This window comes from Lynx canadensis, chromosome B1, assembly GCF_007474595.2.
Source record: "Lynx canadensis isolate LIC74 chromosome B1, mLynCan4.pri.v2, whole genome shotgun sequence".
In the NCBI taxonomy this organism is placed as follows: domain Eukaryota; kingdom Metazoa; phylum Chordata; class Mammalia; order Carnivora; family Felidae; genus Lynx; species Lynx canadensis.
Genome location: NC_044306.2, coordinates 161,125,948 through 161,145,950, shown reverse-complemented (window position 1 = coordinate 161,145,950; position 20,003 = coordinate 161,125,948). Strand labels below are relative to the sequence as shown.

The 20,003-nt window shown below is 36.4% G+C and overlaps 1 protein-coding gene across 4 annotated transcripts in view; it reads left to right on the top strand.

Moving 5' to 3' along the window:
* Nucleotides 1–20,003, top strand: part of CEP135 (centrosomal protein 135) — a 70,467-nt gene that overhangs the window by 31,195 nt on the left and 19,269 nt on the right. For all 4 annotated transcript variants that reach the window (XM_030313838.1, XM_030313834.1, XM_030313835.1 and 1 more), the window contains 8 exons: nucleotides 730–882; nucleotides 1,864–2,016; nucleotides 6,658–6,735; nucleotides 14,518–14,669; nucleotides 18,029–18,144; nucleotides 18,218–18,372; nucleotides 19,005–19,060; nucleotides 19,785–19,953. In XM_030313838.1, the coding sequence (XP_030169698.1) occupies nucleotides 730–882; nucleotides 1,864–2,016; nucleotides 6,658–6,735; nucleotides 14,518–14,669; nucleotides 18,029–18,144; nucleotides 18,218–18,372; nucleotides 19,005–19,060; nucleotides 19,785–19,953 (1,032 nt within the window). The remainder of the gene's footprint in view (nucleotides 1–729; nucleotides 883–1,863; nucleotides 2,017–6,657; nucleotides 6,736–14,517; nucleotides 14,670–18,028; nucleotides 18,145–18,217; nucleotides 18,373–19,004; nucleotides 19,061–19,784; nucleotides 19,954–20,003) is intronic.

Genomic DNA, 20,003 nt, shown 5'->3' with positions numbered 1-20,003 from the left:
GGTCACGATCTCACGGTCCGTGAGTTCGAGCCCCGCGTCAGGCTCTGGGCTGACGGCTCAGAGCCTGGAGCCTGTTTCTGATTCTGTGTCTCCCTCTCTCTCTGCCCCTCCCCCGTTCATGCTCTGTCTCTCTCTGTCCCAAAAATAAATAAACGTTGAAAAAAAAAAAATTAAAAAAAAAAACAAAACAAACAAACAAACAAAAAAGACACTGGGGAATGTGCTAGGCTGTAATAGTTAACTTGCAGTGGGTAATAGGCACACACATACCCTCCTAGTCCCTCCCCTGGAGTGGGTTGTAAACTAGTGGTTGCCAACAGTTAGTTAGCATGCATAATCACCTGGAGGGCTTGATGAGCCATAGTTACTGGGCCCTGTGCCCACAGTTTCTGATTCAGTCTGTCTGGGGTGGGCCCACAGAACTTGCATATCTAACAAGTTCCTAGTTACTACTATTATAAACAACTCCAGGAGAAGGACAGTTGAAGCATCTGATGGGATCTGATCAAGTGGTATCATTGGCAGTGAAGTCCCTTCCTAGGCATTTGAAGGCCAGGAGATTTGCCCCAATACTGCCTGCACGCTCATCTTCTGTTCTCATTTTAGATAAAAAATTGTGTTCTTTTATCTGTTAGCATTATTCAGTCACTGTCATTACCAGCATCCTGTGACAACCATATGGTGATAATTATAACAAGTGATAACTTCTGTTTTTAAATTATGTTTCAGGGTGATTACAACTCAGAAGTTCATCTGATCACAAGAGAAAGAGATGAACTTCAGCGTATGCTGGAAAGATTTGAAAGACATATGGAGGATATACAGTCCAATGTTAAATTGTTGACAGCAGAAAGAGATAAACTAAGTGTCTTATATAATGAAGTAAGAAATTGATTAAGCCAACAGATTCTATAGAATAGCTTAAGGGAACCAGTGTAAATCTTTTAAATTACTGTAATATATGGACCTTGTGATATTTCTTCATAATTAGAATTATCTATTATTATCATCCTGTTCCTAAAGCAGAGATTTCTATTATTCTTTCATATTTATTCTCCTTCTCTAGTCTATGTGTCAGGTCTGTTAGATAGTCTCTTCTAAAATTACCTAGAACAGGTCTTAGCCTGATTCTGAGCCAAGTTTATCCTTGGGATTCAGACATGTTAATAGTCTGTCAAACAGTGGGTAGCACCCATGATTTGGATATATTCATTCCATGTCAATTTCCCATGAAATTCCACTGCCACTTTGAGAGAGGGAGAAGGGCATGTAAGTTAAAAGGTCAAGTTGAGGGGCGCCTGGGTGGCGCAGTCGGTTAAGCGTCCAACTTCAGCCAGGTCACGATTTCGCGGTCCGTGAGTTCGAGCCCCGCGTCGGGCTCTGGGCTGATGGCTCAGAGCCTGGAGCCTGTTTCTGATTCTGTGTCTCCCTCTCTCTCTGCCCCTCCCCCGTTCATGCTCTGTCTCTCTCTGTCCCAAAAATAAATAAACGTTGAAAAAAAAAATAAAAGGTCAAGTTGAAAAAGCTGTTTTTACTTCTGAAGCTTTTTTAGAATCTGCAGTTGCAAATTGATTTCTGGGCTTTCCACGTGGCTTGGATTTCAGCTTTCTTGGGTCTGCTTACTTAATTACTAATTGTCCACCTGCTGTCTGGTTTCCAAAATTCTGTAGCTTGCATTTCCCCTTAATCTCTTTGTCTTTTTGTTTTTTTTTTATTGTTGTTACTATTTTAATACCTTTTACTCATTTTGTTTAGATTTGGCAAGAGAGCAAAGTAGCATGTGTTTAGTTTGCCTTTTTTTTTTTTTTTTTACATGGGAGCATATCCAAAGCATTTTTTATTTATACCTTTTAATTCTTTAAGGCTCAGGAACAGTTACGTGCCCTAAGACAAGAATCCACCCAAACCACAGCCTCCCATAATATTATTAGTCTTATGGAAAAAGAAAAAGAACTTGCATTATCTGACTTAAGAAGGATTATGGCAGAAAAAGAAGCTTTAAAAGAAAAGTTAAAAGTAAGTAGTAAGATCGACTTATTTTTGAAATTTATGGAGAAAAAGGAGGTCTGTATAGATATTTTCCTGTAAAGTGATTATTTATTTAGGGGGTTGGCAAACAACGACACATGAGCCAAATCCAGACCATTGTATTTTTGTATGACCATGTGCTAAGAATGGTTTTTACATTTTTAAGTCCTATAAAAAGAGTATTTCATGACACACAAAAACTATGAAATTCAAATTTCATCATTGGTCAATGTTAGTGGAATACCACGCTCATTCATTTACCATAGTATTCTGTGTGGTTTCTATTGTGCTGCAGTGGCAGAGATGAGTATTTGCAACAGAAACTGGCCCACAAAGCCTAAAATATTTATTATCTGGTTCTTTATAGAAAATTACTGACTTCTCCCTCTTGCACTGTTGGTGGGAATGCAAATTGGTGCAGCCGCTCTGGAAAGCAGTGTGGAGGTTCCTCAGAAAATTAAAAATAGACCTACCCTATGACCCAGCAATAGCACTGCTAGGAATTTACCCAAGGGATACAGGAGTACTGATGCATAGGGGCACTTGTACCCCAATGTTCATAGCAGCACTCTCAACAATAGCCAAATTATGGAAAGAGCCTAAATGTCCATCAACTGATGAATGGATAAAGAAATTGTGGTTTATATACACAATGGAATACTACGTGGCAATGAGAAAAAATGAAATATGGCCTTTTGTAGCAACGTGGATGGAACTGGAGAGTGTGATGCTAAGTGAAATAAGCCATACAGAGAAAGACAGATACCATATGGTTTCACTCTTATGTGGATCCTGAGAAACTTAACAGGAACCCATGGGGGAGGGGAAGGAAAAAAAAAAAAAAAAAAAAAAAAAAGGACGTTAGAGTGGGAGAGAGCCAAAGCATAAGAGACTGTTAAAAACTGAGAACAAACTGAGGGTTGATGGGGGGTGGGAGGGAGGGGAGGGTGGGTGATGGGTATTGAGTAGGGCACCTTTTGGGATGAGCACTGGGTGTTGAATGGAAACCAATTTGTCAATAAATTTCATATATAAAAAAATAAATAAATAAATAAAACATAAAAAAAAAAAAAAAAAAGAAAATTACTGACTTCTGATCTCAATAGGAAGTTCCTCAGGTGGAGGGACATTATCTTTTTGTTGTTGTTAAAACAGCTTTATTGAGATAGTCACATGCCATTCAGTTTACCCATTTAAAATGTAAAATTCAGTGGTTTTGTATATTCACAGACTTGTTAAGCCTATCACCACAGTCCATTTTAGAGCATTTGCGAAAAGAAACTGTAAACCCCTTAGCAGCCATTCTCCATTTCCCCCCAGCCTCTTTGGGCCTAGGTAACCACTAAGCTACTTTCTGTCCCTGTGGATTTGCCTACTCTGAACATTTCATATAAATTGAATCATTCAGTATGTGGTTTTTATCTTCTGGTTTCTCTCACTTTGCATAATGTTTTCAAGTTCATTCATGTAGCATATATATGTTTTAATACTTTATTCCTTTTTATTGTGGAATAATATTCCATTGTATGGATAGACAGACAACATTTTAATTTCCATTTGTGTGGTTTCTATATTTTGGCTATTATGAATGATGCTGTGAACATCCATGTACAGCTTTTTGTTTATATGGGTTTTCATTTGATCTTGAGTATATACCTAGGTTCATATGATAACCATAACCATTTGAGCAACTGCCAGGCTGTTTTCCAAAGCAACTGTAACATTTATATTCCCACCAGCACTGTATAAGAGTTCTAATTTCTCCACATCCTCACCAACACATGTTATTATCTGTCTTCTTTATTATCATCATGCTGGTTGGGTATGAAGTAGTATCCATTGTGGTCTTGATTTGCATTTCCTTGATAGCTAATAATTTCAGGCATCTTTTCATGTGCTTATTTAGCCATTTGTATATCATCTTTGAAGAAATGTCTATTCAGATGCTTTGTCCATTTTTACATTGGATTATTATCTCATTGTTATTGAACTATAAGAGTATTTTATATACTTTTAGTACAAGCCCCTTATCAGATACATGATTTGCTAATACTCTGCCCCATTCTGTGGGTTGCCTTTTCATTTTCTAATTTTTTTTAAATTTTTTTAAATGTTTTATTTATTTTTGAGACAGGGAGAGACAGAGCATGAACAGGGGAGGGTCAGAGAGAGGGAGACACAGAATCTGAAACAGGCTCCAGGCTCTGAGCTGTCAGCACAGAGCCCGACGCGGGGCTCGAACTCACAGACTGTGAGATCATGACCTGAGCCTAAGTTGGCTGCTTAACCAACTGAGCCACCCTGGTGCCCCTCATTTTCTAAATGGTGTGCTCTAAATGGCTTTAAAGCCATTTAAAGCACAAGAGTTTTTAATTTTGATGAAGTCCATTTTATGTATTTTCTCTTTTGTTGTTTGTGCTTTTGGTGTCCTGTTTAGGCACAGTATTTTATGTTTTCTTTTATAATCTCCAAAAAATATGTTAATGTACACAAAGCACTTAATAGAGTTTAGAACATTGTAAGAACTCAACATAGCTATTACTGTTACTATTATGGATTGTGTAGTTTACTTTCAATAGGTATCATTGAATTAATGCTTAGAAATCAGTAGCTAAAGTTAGGAATAAGGACATTAAAGCCTTATAAAGGTAGTCCTTATTGCATACATTTTCAGTTAAAATTTTACCCCAACACAATACTTTTAATTGGGATCTTTTGGAATACTGCCTTCCAGAATGTGCTTTCTTATAAAAATAAGTGTTAAAACTACCAAATGGAAAACTTCTGTGCAATATGGCAACTTTTAGCACAAGCTACTGATTTATTCTTTTCCATATTTGTTGAAAGGACCAAGGAATGTAAAAACAGGATTTAAAAATGCAGTAGTACTAAAAGCTCAGAAAAAAATGATATTCATATTACCAGAATCTTTCTAGATTGTAGGAGGCAGGATTTATGAGCTTACAGTAGATCTTTTACTTAAAACTAATCATCTCAATCCATAAGCTTCCTCTTGTAATTTCCTCTTATTCTGCTACCCACCCAGATGTCAAACCAGGCATCATCACTGACTCCTCTCTCCCTTAAAGCTCTTCTTGTCCTTCAATCAATCACCAAGTTCTATTTGTGCTACCACTTAAATAATATTTAACATTTATTAAGCCCTTTTCATGTGGGAAGCTCTGTTCTAAGTGCTTTTTCCATGCGCTTAGTAAATCTTCACAATTGCGTTTTCAGATAGGTAATGCTTACAGATGTGGTCTCTGAGTTACAGTGAGTTTAAATAATTTGCCCAAGATCACCTAACTATGAAGTCACATGGAGTCTGGCTCCTGAGCTCACATTAGTTTCTCTTCAATCTGTCTACTTCTTTCCATTACTCCTCTGCCATCCTGTTCTGGGCATTATTCTTTCTCAACTGTAGTTGTGTATTAGCAGCCTCTCAAATCTATATTTTACACTGAAGTTAGAGTCATCTTTCAGAGGTATAAATCTGATCACATCACTTCCTATTTAAATCTGTTAACTGTTTTCAAAGACTTCAGTGATTGGCTCTTGCCTACTTCAAGGTCTAGCCTTCTTTTCCCCAAACTTATCTCCCCATTTCCAACCCCTCACTTTCTTGACTCCAAGCTTAATGGACTTTTTCTTGCCCCCAGTTTTCTATATAGGCTATTGAAAAATTGTTCATCTCTTTGAGTACCCTCACCTGGCAAATTCCCATTCATCCTTTAGAGCCAGGTTAAACATCATTTCCTCACATAGGAAGTGAACTCTAGGCTCTAGATTCCCTTTCAATATGTTGCCATAAAGTTCCTTTTTCTAGCAGAATATTCATGGTTTTATATAGTGTCTTGTTTAAGGTTTGTCTTTTCTACTAGTCTTTAGTAACTATGATGTCAGAGGCTTTATCCATTTTACTCACTATGCATTCCTGCTTGGTATATAGTGTGTACTCAATACTGGTTGAATGATTTAATAAACAAAAAATACAGTGTAGTGACCCTTCCAACCAGATACGTAATCCAAACATCGGGATCTATTTGTTTTTAATGAGTAACGTGGATAGAAGTATGAATCTACACTAGAAAAATTCTCAGAGAACACCAACTTGTATCACTTGTTCTACACTTAGTATCAGCAATAATTGGATAAGGTAACATAACTATAGAAATAGCACTTGTTTACACTGTTGACCAGCCCATTGTTGAAATTCTGATCTCTTGCATGGCCCTGTAGTATTCTGTTCCTTTGTCTTTGTGATTTCTTCTTTGCACTCTCTTCCTCTGATATCTCTCATTAGGGCACACTCCTGATCTTACTTAACCTGCTCGGTTTTTCCCTTTATAGTTGTGCTAATGGATTGATCTAGATAAATTGTTAAAAACAAATCCATACCATTCTGTGTCTTTTGTTACAATTACACATGGAGGTAGAATATAAAAAACAAGAAACTCCTGTCACGTTTTTTTTTTCAACCAAAAGCATTATTGTAAAATGTCTAATGATTTTCTTTCTAAAACATTTCCATGTTATAAAAAGACAAACAGAATAATACTGTAGACTTGTTTACTCTGGTAATTTTGTTATCTGATATGAATGAACATTTTCTATAAATTTTTTTTTCAGAATCTCCAGGAAATGAGTATTTTTGAAAAATCAAAATTAGAGAAAACTATCGAACATTTGACACGTGTTAATCATCAGGTAATTTATCAAACTGGATTTGGGGTATATTGTGTTGTATGAATAACTATTTCACTTATAGTTTCAATATACTATACTATAGGTACCCCTTACTGTATGTTTTTAAAATTACAAAGTAGTGGGGTGCCTGGGTGGCTCAATCGGTTAAACGTCCGACTTTGGCTTGGGTCATGATCTCACAGTTGGTGAGTTTGAGCCCCACATGGGGCTCTGTGCCATCAGTGCAGAGCCCACTTCGGATCCTGTGTCTCCCTCTCTCTCTCTCTGCCCTTCCCCAGTGTGCACTTGCATGCACTCTCTCTCAAATAAACATTAAAATAAAAGATAATATTACAAAATAGTGTTCTAGAGATGCTGTGTAACAGTTATTTGGAATGTGTACTCTGAAGGCTGACTATTTGGGTTCATATCCATCTCTGTTACCTATTACCTGTAGGTAAGCTACTCAAATTTTCCATCCCTCAGTTTCTTTATTTGTAAAATGGGAGTGATGCTAGTACTTAATTCTTAAGTTTTTGTGAAGATTAAATGAGTTAATATATGTCAAGAACTTAGAAGAGTCGCTGGCATTTGTAAGCATTCAGTAAGTATTAGTTATTGTTTTTTTATTCTTTTTAAAAAATCATTGTACAGACATGGAGGAAAAAATGAAATTTGTTTTCATTCCTTATTGCTTTCTCTATATGTAGAATATTTTTTTTTTAATTTTTTTTTCAACATTTATTTATTTTTGGGACAGAGAGAGACAGAGCATGAACGGGGGAGGGGCAGAGAGAGAGGGAGACACAGAATCGGAAACAGGCTCCAGGCTCTGAGCCATCAGCCCAGAGCCTGACACGGGGCTTGAACTCACGGACCGCGAGATCGTGACCTGGCTGAAGTCGGACGCTTAACTGACTGCGCCACCCAGGTGCCCCAATATATGTAGAATATTTTTAACAAATTGATATATGTGTTCTGACAGTCTTTTTTCTCTTGGTATTTCATTTTGGCTGATTTCCTTTACTGTGTCTTCACTGTTTTTATTTACCATGTCTACTAATTTGATTATCTGTTTTTATCAACTTTGTGTCAGTTGGGTTTTGTTTTTTTCATCTCATCATGGGTTATATTTTCCTGATTCTTTGCATTCCTGGTTACTTTAGATGTCAGATATTGTGAATTTCACCTTCTTGGTTGGTGGATTCCTATAAATATTTTTTAGGTTTGTTCTGGGATATAGTTTAGTCGATGAAAGTAGCTTGAGACTTTTCAGTTTTGCTTTTAGCAAAACTGGGACCAGAGTAGCATTTAGTCCTGGACTAATTTTGTTCCACTACTGGGACAAAACCATTTTGAGTACACTATGTATTGCCCCATGAATTATGAGGTTTTCAAATGACTCATGGGAATAGGAATTACTCCATCCCTGTATGAGCCCTGAGTATTATTCCCTTTAACTTTTTGACGGTTTTATTCTCTGGCTTTCTCTTGAGTAGCTTCCTCTGTGTTGAGCTCTGCACTTGAGTGGTAACTTTAAAAGATCTCTGAACTTTTAGTCTGTGTAGCTCTCAAGTATCTGCTCTGCAAACCCCAGCTGCTTTGGCTTTCCTTGACTCTCAGTCTTGTCTTCTGAACTTAGGGGAGACCACCAGCCTTCACCTGAGTTCCTATCCCTGTGCCACAGCCTGGATTTTCTTGAAGCAGTAAGCTCATAGGGCTCATCTCATTTGTTTCTTGTCCCTCATGTCACTGTCCATCATTGCCTGATGTTCAGTGTCTGGAAAACCATTGTTTCATGTATCTTGTCCCAATTTTTAATTATTTCAGGTGAAAGGGTACCTGGCATTTCAGCTTGCCCAGGAGCTGATAGAATTAATGAACTGAAAAATAGATCTAAAGTACTAGAAGTCATTGGAAAGAGATTGGGATATAGAAAATGTAAAATAAGTTAAAGTCTTAGAGAATAAAGTGAGAAAGTCTCATGTATTTTGTCAAAATTGTAGGATAATGTAATAGAATGAGAAATAGGTAGTATTTGAAAAGATAATGATTGATAATTTTCTAGGTATTTTAAAAACACAGGAATCCTCGGATTCCAAATGGACAGTGAATGCTAGGAGTATGACAAATCCCAAAGAAGATAAATAAAAAGAAAATCCATACCATTTTAATAGAGATGAGCAATATAAGATACTTATGTATGAATTTGGAGGACCTTTATAAAAAATATTATACAACCTTATTGAAAGACATTAAAGAAGACCTAAATAAGTGGAGAAATATATCAGGTTTATAAAAAAGGTGACAGACATCATGTTTATAAAAAAGAATGTAAATTCTCCTCAAATTGATCTATAGAATTGATGTAATTCCATCTGAAATCCCAAGAAGGTGATGTGTGTGTGTGTGTGTGTGTGTGTGTGTGTGTGTGTGAAAATCAACAATAGATTTTATTATCTTTTTTGATGTTTTATTTATTTTTGAGAGAGAGGGAGACAGAGTACGAGAGGGGAGGGGCAGAGAGAGAGGGAGGCAGAATCCACGAAGCAGGCTCCAGGCTCTGAGCTGTCAGCATAGAGCCTGACACGGGGCTTGAACCATGAACCACGAGATCATGACCTGAGCCGAAGTCAGATGCTTAACCAACTGAGCCACCCAGGTGCCCCTCGACAATAGATTTTAAATTTTACGTGGAAACAAAGAGCTAAGAATCACAAAGAAATTTTAAAGAAGACCATGGTGGAACGTAACCTACTAGGTATGAAGGCTTTAGAGTCAGTAATTAATCTAATCTAGTGGTAGATCACAAGGATTAAAAGAGAATGATAAAATCCAGTAGATAGTAAACCCAGAGATATATGAAAAACTTGATATATCAAGGACTCAGATCAATGGGAAAAGAAAGGATTATTTGGTAATTGTTTCTGGGATACTTGGCTATTCACATTATATGTGTATTAAAAAGGAATTAGAGGGCGTCTGGGTGGCTCAATCAGTTAAGTGTCGACTCTGGATTTCAGCTCAGGTCGTAATCTCACGGTTTGTGGGATCAAGCCCCGCTTGGGGCGTGCTGACAATGCAGAGCCTGCTTGGGATTCTCTCTTCCTCTCTCTCTCCCCTCCCCCACTCACATGCATGTGCTCTCTCTCAAAAATAAACTTTAAAAAAAGAAAAAAAGGAATTCATCCTACCTCAAATATACTATATGCAAAAATCAGTTCAAGTTGACTTGAAATTTAGAATGTTCAAGAAATAGCTACGAGTTTTCAAAGAAAATACAGGAGAAAATCTTTTTGACCTTGGGGAAATAATAATAACAGCAGTGACTTATATAGCATTTACTCTATGTTAGGTACTTTGTTAACATTATATGTAATTTTAATTTCGATAATAACCATAGGAAGTAAATGCTAATATTATCCTTATTTCATAAAGAAACTGAGGCCGGGGAGATTTGCCTAACATCACACAACCAGCAAGTGTCTGCTGCCAAAATGTATGCTCCTAAATACAAATGAAAGAAAACAGATAAACAGGGCCACATTGACAAGAACTTCTTTGTTCACCAAATAGCCATAAATTGAAAAGACAAGCCACTGAGAGAATGTGCTGTACATTTCACCTAAAAAAAACAGAAGACGTAAATTGACACTTTATGGCAGAAGAAATTACAAATGGTTAATAAACATAAAAGGGGTTCTATCTCCGTAATAGCAGAAATAGAAATTAAAACCATAGTAAAAACATTTCACATCTATCAGAAAATTATATCACATCAGAAATTAACAAGTTATTATTTAACAAGGATGTGTAGTGTCAGGAAGTGCAAACTGGTACCCCTTTGGAGGATATTTTGGCATTATCTAGCAAAGGCATATTCTGTGATCCAGCAAGTCCATTTCTAGACATGAACCTTGCTTGGAGGTCAGCAAACTATGGCCCCCAGAACAATTGTGGCCTCTAGTCTGTCTGTAATAAAGTTTTTGTTAGGACACAGCCATGTTCATTGTTACATATTGCCTGTGGCTGTTTTTGTATTACAACAGAGTAATGGCAGCAGACCATAGACCATAGACCTAGACCAGACCATAGACCATAATAGAGCCTAAAATAATTAACTCCCTGGTAGAAAATGAAAAACAATCTTGATGTCAGTTTTGAGGAAAATAGATAAATGGGAGTAGTATTTCACACAGTGAAGTATTACAAAGCAGTGAAAATGAATGAATAATAACTACAAACATCGGTGTGCACAAATCTTACAAATACAATGTCAAAGAACATGCAGTATGATTTTATCTACTTATGTAGAGTTCAAAAATATATAAACCTTAGGGCTCCTGGGTGGTTCAGTTGGTTACTCATCCAACTTCTGCTCAGGTCATGATCTCACAGTTCCTGAGTTCTAGCCCCACATTGGGCTCACTGCTATCAGCGTGAAGCCTACTTGGGATTCTCTGTCTCCCTCTCTCTCTGTCCCTCCCCCCCCAAAAATAAATAAACATTAAAATATGTATATATATGTATATGAGTGTGTGTGTGTGTATATATATATACACACACCTAAATTTTGTATTGTTTAGGGATCCATACTGCTCACAAGTAGTTTCAAGGTTCAGGTAATATATTTTTATGCCAGATAATATAGGTACACAAATGTTCATTTTTTTTATTCTTTATACTATACATGTACTCTTGTTTTTACAAGGAGTTTTGAAATATTTTTAATGCAAAAAAAAACCCCACAAAAAAGTTTCCTTTCCTACCTCTTTATCCCCAAAACTACCACCCACAACATCTAACTCCTCCTGATGTTTATTTACCTCCCTCTTTCTAAATAATGTGTTTGTGATTGCTCAGTCTTACTTTATTGATTTAAGATTATTTAATGAATTTCTGTGATGTTAGATGATGACCTAGCACTCTTCCCTTTTTCTTCCCCCATTACTTCAAGCATAATTTTACTACATATAATATTTACTTTGGTAGTTAACTGTCTATATTATTATGACTTATAATGGCTCATGGGTCAGCAAAATGGGATAGTACCACTCTTGCTTTTTCTCTTACAGATCTTTTTCCTGGAGTTAATAATTGCTTTTGTTTTGTTTCATTTTGTTTTTTTGTCACTTTTCTGTTTTCATTAAACCCATTGGTAATTTTTGTTAAGAACTCCAATCTCTGCCAGATGCCTTTCAATATTTTTTGAATATTCAAACCCATCAGTTCTGTTGTTTCCCGCTGAAGACTTTCCTTCTTGAGCTTTCTCTCTTCTTGCTCAGTTGTAGACTATGTCTTCCTCTTAAGAATTTCCTTGTCTCCCTCTCCTGTATTGAATCTCATATTTTCTTCTTTCTTGGTTTTTCCCTTTGTTCTGGTATGGCACATTCTCCAGTTTCCTGGAAAAGAATACATGGGAGGAATTGTTTTTGGTACACTACTTGTCTGGAAATGTCTTTATTCAGATTTCATAAATTGATTTATGATTCAGCTTGTGTATATGGAAATCTAGATTAAAAATTATTTTCACTAAAAATTTTGAATACTGTTTTCCATTGTTAAAATTCTTTGAGATATCTGATACTCTTATGTTTCCTAGTCTTTTGTACATGATATGTTTTTATTTCTGAAAACTTTTAGAATTTCCTCCTTACCTCCTGTTTTTAATTTCTTGGGTAATTTACTATTCTTTTTTTTTTAATTTTTAATGTTTATTTATTATTGGAAGACAGAGGGAGACAGAGTGTGAGCATGGGAGAGAGGAAGGGATACACAAAATCTGAAGCAGGTTCCAGGCTCTGAGCTGTCAGCACAGAGCCCAACGCGGGGCTCAAACTCACAAACCGTGAGATCATGACCTGAGCTGAAGTCGGACACTTAACCAACTGAGCCACCCAGGCACCCCGATATACTATTCTTATTTTCTCTCTCTGGAACTTTTTCTATTTTTAAGTAAGTTCTGTTCATATTATGGGGCTTGAACCCTTGACCCCAAGATCAAGAGTCATATGCTCTAACTATTGAGCCAGCCTGGTGCCCATCTGGAACTTTTATTAGTTGGTTTTGGACCTCCTAAAGAGATCTGAGGTTCTTATCATTTCTCCCTTATTTTCTTGTTGATTTTTTATTCTTTCTGGGAGATTTCCTCAACTTTATCTTCTAAGTCTTCTATTGATATATTTTAAAATTTATATTTTTACTTCCCAAGAAAAATTTCTAGAAAGAGATGGGAGGAGCTCTCTGGTGTGTGATGGTCCCCGTATAGATTTTTAGCCAATCTCCTTGTTCAATTCGTTTCCTGACCTCATCCCACCACTTGGTGCCTTCGTGTGTTGAGTTTCTTCAGGGCAAATCAGCTAGTTGCTCATAGATATTACTTACTCCGGTCACGTTAGATCAGTGTTTCTCTAGATCACTTCCACTTCCTAGGAGATATTTGGCAATATCTGGAGAATTTGCGCTTAACACAGCTAGGGGAGAAGGTGCTTCTCATACCTGGAAATAATGCTAGAGGGCCTCGCCTACTCAGAAGCCTGGGATGCTGCTAAACATCCTACAGTGCACAATGCACAGGTCAGCCCCCCTCAGCAAAGGATTACCTGGCTCTAAGTGTCAGTAGTTCCTAGTTTCAGAAACTTTGCTTTAGGGTGTATCCTTCTTCTACTCTGAGTCACTATTCTGTCTACTCTTTGTCTTCCACAAGTTGTTGAAGTCACTCATCCACTCTTGTTTTCCTTCTTGTTCTCTATGCCCTTGTGAGTGTGTAACTTTCTATTCCTTTACTGTCATTTTAGCAGTTTCCAGACGGAGGGGATATCAAATATGGGTGGTCAGTCTACAGTTTTCACTGGAAAATTTCTATTTATCACAAATATTTCTTCATTTTGAGTTTTACATATAGATCATTATTCCATTTAGAATTTTTTTTATATGTAAAATAAAATAGAAATCTAGCAAATTTTTTTCTCCAATGAGTGGCTCTCCCAACTGTTTTTAAAGAGCCTTTTCTTTTCCCACTTTCCTAAAATGCTACCTTTTCTAAATTTACATCTGTGTACATGCATTTGCTCATCCTTGTGAAATCCACACTCTTTTAATAGTAGCTTTCTAATTCATTCTGATACCTTATAAGGCAAGTCTACCTACGTTCTCCCCCCAGTGCCCACAATTTTTCCTGCTTTCTTAACTTATTTTCCCTAAGTGAACTTTAGAATGAAATCTAAGCCACCTTCCCTGTTTTAAAAAGGTCCTGGTAGGATTATTATTGAAATTTCATTGAATTTAACAGTTATTTCAGGAACTTTTGATACATTTCCAATATTGTGTTTCCATTCAGAAACATGGTGACTCTTTACATTAAATCAGGCTGTGTTTTATGTCCTTCAGGAAAATTTTATAGTGTCTTCATCTAAGTCTTGCCCATTTTGTGTTTGGGTTACAGTATTTTCTGCTGATTTTTCTTCAGTCCAATGTACTTACTGATTGTTAGAAATTTCTCAGAATATTTGCTCTGCTTGCTAATGGTTTACCTTCCCTTTTTCATTGCTGTTATGGATATGTTCTTTTCTTCCTTTATTGCTTTTTTTTTTTTTTTTGGTATCTTTTTTTTTTCATTTCACTGATAATGAAAAGGAGAGATAAATGTGTATGCCCATTCTGACATCTAGAACCTAAAGTGTACACATGACTTTTAAAGTATTGTTAAATCTATTTCCTTAGTTTTCTTCCAGAAATATTAAAGAGTGCTTGAGGAAAACAAAATAGACATACACCTATTAATTTTTTTAATTTAAATTATAGCATGAAGATGAAAAGTGTGAATTAAAGTCTAAAATGTTAATAATGAAAGAAACAGTAGAGTCATTAGAGAACAAAGCAAAACTCCAAGCTCAAAAACTTAGCCATGTGGCTGGTGACTCATCTCATCACAAAACAGAGATGAACTCACTTAGGTAAGTTTTTTGAAAGTTTTGTTTTTTCACTTGTAGGAATGAGTTAGTGGCTATGTAAGGTTCTTAGTGGTGGCATTTTGGATGGGACCTTTGAGCAGTGAAAGTTGGCCTTGCAGCAGAATCACCTGGGGAGATTTTGAGAAGTATGGATTTAAGGGCTGATCTCTGGAGGTTCTTACTCACTCAGCGAACCTGGGTAGGTTTTGAATATCCCTATTTTTAAAGACTTTCACAGACTGATATCATTGCAGGCAATCAATTGCAGGCATAGCATAAGTTTTTAGACCTACGTCCTTCAAAAATTCCCCTTCCATATTTTGGATTGTTTGCACTCCCTAGTGTAAGATTGCTGAAAATTACAGAATTTTTTGCTCATCATTGTCCTTATCTTTCTTCTTTCAAAGAGATGTAAAATCAGAATACTCATATACAGAGTGTAAAAAGGTGATGTGTCTGAAAGGTAAGAAGGTCAATATGGAAACATAGGCAGTATCTACAGGTTAGAGGCAGGTTGTGAAGAACTTCATATGATAAGCAGGAGTGTCTGGATTTTACTTTGTAAACATGGAGAAGAAACACATGTTAACCAGAGAGGTAATGTGATTAGCATGCCTTTTAGGAGGTGAACTCTAGTGGAAATTGGGAAGATGGATTTGGAGTCACAAGAGACTAATGGCAAACAGGGGAGACTGTATGTCTGGACTGGAAATAGTGGCAATGAACTTGAAAAGAGGCTAGATTTAGGAAACATTTCTTACATAAAATCAAAACGATTGGATGAGAAATGGATTCTATGAGATGAGAGAAAGATGCAGTACTTCAGAAATGTGTTTGCCTTATGAGACTGGGTCATTGGCTAGACATTAGTGAATTTAAAATACAGAACATTGAAGGAAATAAAAAGTCAACAAAGTTAATTTTTTTTCTGGACTGGGTAGCTGCAGTAAGTCTTTTTAAAGACTTAAGATTAGAAGAAGGGGATCACTGAAGAAGCAGAGGAGATATTCCTCTCTAAATTACATTTGCAGTAAGGATCAATAAAAGATTTTCACATGCCAACATGACATTGCATATGTAAACTAAATCATGAAGTAATAACAACTTGAGATCAGAAAGAATTATAGTAATGATTAGAAAAAAGATCAATAAATTAAAACTGAAAATGGTAGTGAACAGTAGAATGGATATTTCCAAAAACTGAGTCAGTAAAATAGAAAACAAACTCAAGAAATTCATCTAGAATTCAGAGCCCAGAAGAATAAAAAAAAGTTGATGAGATAAAAGACACAGACCTAATATACAAATACTGAGAATTGCAAAATATATAGTAAAATAAACAGCAGGATTGAAATCCAAGGAATAATTAGGAAAAGGGAAGCCAGAGTCTGTTCGTAAGGGGTCCATGATTATCAAACAAACTAAATGAAATAAGATCAAGAGCTGGTTGTGTTAATTAATTAATCTGTGATTAATTAAGGAATACTGTCTAAGGACTCAGAGAGGATCTCCATTTTTGCCCTTCTGCTGTTCTGACTACAGGTCTTAATCAGACTTTAGGACTATCTAAGGTGAAAGCTGCATTTTTTTTTTTCTCAAGTGCTACGTATATCCTATGGAGAACTAGCTGAATGAACCAGCTTCTCTTCTTCTGGTTCATGTCTATATTCAGCTCCAAAATACAGACACTATGGTAGATTTCTGTCACCCAGAATTACTAGTCCACCCGTTTCCCTTTTGTGTTCAGCTGACTGGATCTGGCATTTAATCCATTTTGCTCTTTCCTTCAGACTGTAGTCACAGCTCCTCTTTCCTTTCCTCACAGGAGGCCCTTAGCAGTCTTACAAGGCAGAGCTTTCACTGGCCTTTCTTGGATCCCAAGCCTACAGCTACTTTCACATTTTTTTGTTATAATAATATCCTTTTGTCTTGTGAGCTCATTGTGCTACTTCCCTCACAGTCACTGTGTTATAGGAAGGGATTGTGAAGACTTTTTTGTCTGCCTTGTATAACCTGGGGAAATTGCACGGTTACATAACTTTATTTTGCTCTGACAGAAAAAACCTGACTTATCTCTGAGGAAAGGGTGCCAGTCACATTCTCCATATCACTATACTCTGGTAGAGTCATGAGCTCAAGCCTTCAGATCCAATCTAAAGCTAAGCCAATACAAACCACGATGAGAAGCACTATACAGAAACAAAGCCACATTATCCAAACCTCATGCCACTTTTTTTTTTTTTTTGGTGCAGAAGTGATTTTATTAAAGCACAGGGACAGGACCCATGAGCAGAAAGAGCTGCCACCTCATGCCACTTTCAAAATCATTAATAGAGATCTTGCTGCCCTTTTAATCACATAAACTTATCTTAACCTTGACATGAAGACATTTTTGAAGCTGATACTCAGATAGATGAAGCATATGTTCCTTTCCATCCACCTGGTAGACCCATCTTCTCTTCCATACACACACATACACGTGTGTGTGTGTGTGTGTGTGTGTGTGTGTGTGTGTATGTATAATGTCCACTTTCCCTGTTTAGTTTGACCTCCAGTTGATACCCACCAAAAAAGTCAAAATAGAAAGCAAAATTAAAAGTTCACTGATCAGGAGCTCCTGGCTGACTCAGTTGGTAGAGCATGTGACTCTTGATCTCAGGGTTGTGAGTTCAAGCTCCATGTTGGGCGTGGAACCTACTTCAAAAGAATTAAAAAACATAAATAAAAGCCCACTAGTCAGGATTTATGGATAATCCTTTGAAGAAGTACCAGGTAATACTATAAAAGCATACTACAGGGGCGCCTGGGTGGCTCAGTCGGTTGAGCGTCCGACTTCGGCTCAGGTCATGATCTCACAGTCTGTGGGTTTGAGCCCCGCGTCAGGCTCTGTGCTGACAGCTCAGAGCCTGGAGCCTGTTTCCAATCCTGTGTCTCCCTCTCTCTCTGCCCCTCCCCCAGTCTCACTTTGTCTCACTCTGTCTCTCAAAAATAAATATAAAAAAAATTTTTTTAAATAAATCAGCGTTTAAAAAAATAAATAAAAGCATACTATAAAACTATGCCTTTGCCTTCACTATTGAAAATAGATTTTATAAGGGAAAGAGTGTTGATACAAGGAAACCGAGAAGAGCTTTGAAACTACCGGGAAGCCTCTAGAAAAGTGTAGACAATTATTTTGATTTTTATACTATATTATTTTTAGGAAGTAGAACGAACCATTTTGAAGAAGAATGGCAGACAGCAAGAAATAATATATAATATAATGCTGTTAATTATACTGGAAAAGCTTTAAAATAAAAAATGAAAAAATATTTTTACCAGAGATAGACTTTTTTTTTTTTTTTGGTCCACTGATTCTTTAGGTTAGTAAATGAGCAGCTACAGCAGTCACTTGATGATTGTCAGCATCGGCTTTCCAAAAAAAGAGGTGAACTTGAATCAGCCCAATCACAAATTAACTTACTGGAGGAAAAAATAGGTAAGGTTTTTTAAATTTTGTTTTCACGAAACCTAATTTACTTTGTCTAACAAACATTTCTCTTTATTTCCAGGTAAACTACACCTTCAGATGACTTCACAGAGTGAAGAGGCTCATGTAATGAAAAAGACCATTGGTGCTATTGATAAAGAAAAAGACTTTCTTCAGGAGACTGTAGATGAGAAGACCGAAAAGATTGCAAACTTGCAGGAAAACCTGGCTAATAAAGTATGTGACTGTTCAATACCTTTATCTAGCATCTGAACAGAAACGATTTCATTCTCTATTTCACAAATATGCAGTTCTTACCCCCCATATACAGGTTGCTAAGGTCCAGAGCCATATCTTTTAATATGCTTAAATTTCATTTTATGCCAATAATTTGGATCTTTAAAAATTCTATTGATAGAATGTAATGTAATTTTATCAGATGTGATTACAGCAAATTCAAACAAGTTTGTTTTTTTTTTAATGTTTATTTTTGAGAGAGACAGAGACAGAGCTTGAGCGGGGGAGGGGCAGAGAGAGAGAGGGAGACACAGAATCCAAAGCAGGCTCCAGGCTCTGAGATGTCAGCACAGAGCCCGACGCGGAGCTCGAACTCACGAGCCGTGAGATCATGACCTGAGCCAAAGCTGGATGCCAACCGACTGTGCCACCCAGGAGCCCTGAAACAATTCAAGTTCTTAGAGTAGGTTAGAAATATGCCAATATGTGAAGTACAGTTGGGAAATACAAATATGTTTACTTTGTAGCTTTCTTTTATAGCATAATTTATATAAATGTCATAAGTTATATAAATTCAAGGAAAGATTTCTAAATGAATGTTTTAGAATCATATATTTTCATAATTTCTACAGGAAAAAGCTATTGCTCAGATGAAGATAACAGTCTCAGAGTATGACTCTTCTATGAAGTAAGTGATAAATGCTTTTTAGAAATTTTCAGTGAGTGCAGCTTTATCTATTTAAGTAGTAATTAGACCATAGGAAAATTTCCTTCAGTTTTCCTGTTTTTGCCGGTGGCAGCATCTAAGTCTGCTAAAGAGGGTGAACATGCCATCCTCTTTAACTTTCTCCCCTCCTCCATCATCAACATTTCAACAGTTGTGTCTGATTCATTATTCTTTTCATGCCTATATGCTTTTTATTTCTACAGTAATTACCCTGTTTGGACCCTAATTATTAAAACTTAGATTACTTTAGTAGTCAGTATTGAATTTGTTCTACATCATAATCTATCTTGAACAGTTACAGAATTTTACATTTTATGTCTGCTCTCTACTTCAAGACAAAAATCACTAATTGTATTTATTATATATATCTTTACATATTACATAGTAGTGGGGACTTAAACATTAAATAGTATTTGCCAATTGAATCTATTATGTTTTGCTCATAACATTTGAAAGTCTTCTATTTTTACTTATGGAATTATAAATTTATTTTATGACTACTACTTCCATTTAATGATTGATAGAGATCTAAAATATCTGCTTTACCTAATTCATCAGTGTCTTAATGTAGTGTGGTTTCTTGTATTCTTATTGTACTTAATTTCAGAGTATACAGTTTTCTTTTAAGTGATTTACAATTTTCTAAAAAGCTTTCTTTATTATTTCCATATCCTTCATGTAACAGCCAGCTAAAGGAAACGTTGACTAGTCGGGACCGAGAAATAAGCAGCCTCCGGCGCCAGCTTGATACAGCTCACAAAGAACTTGATGAAGTAGGAAGATCTAAAGAAGTGTCTTTTAAGGAAAACAGAAGATTACAAGATGATTTGGCTACAATGGCAAGAGAAAACCAGGTAGGAGTCCAGTGTATAAATGGATTGTTTATAATACAGTCATTCCTTGC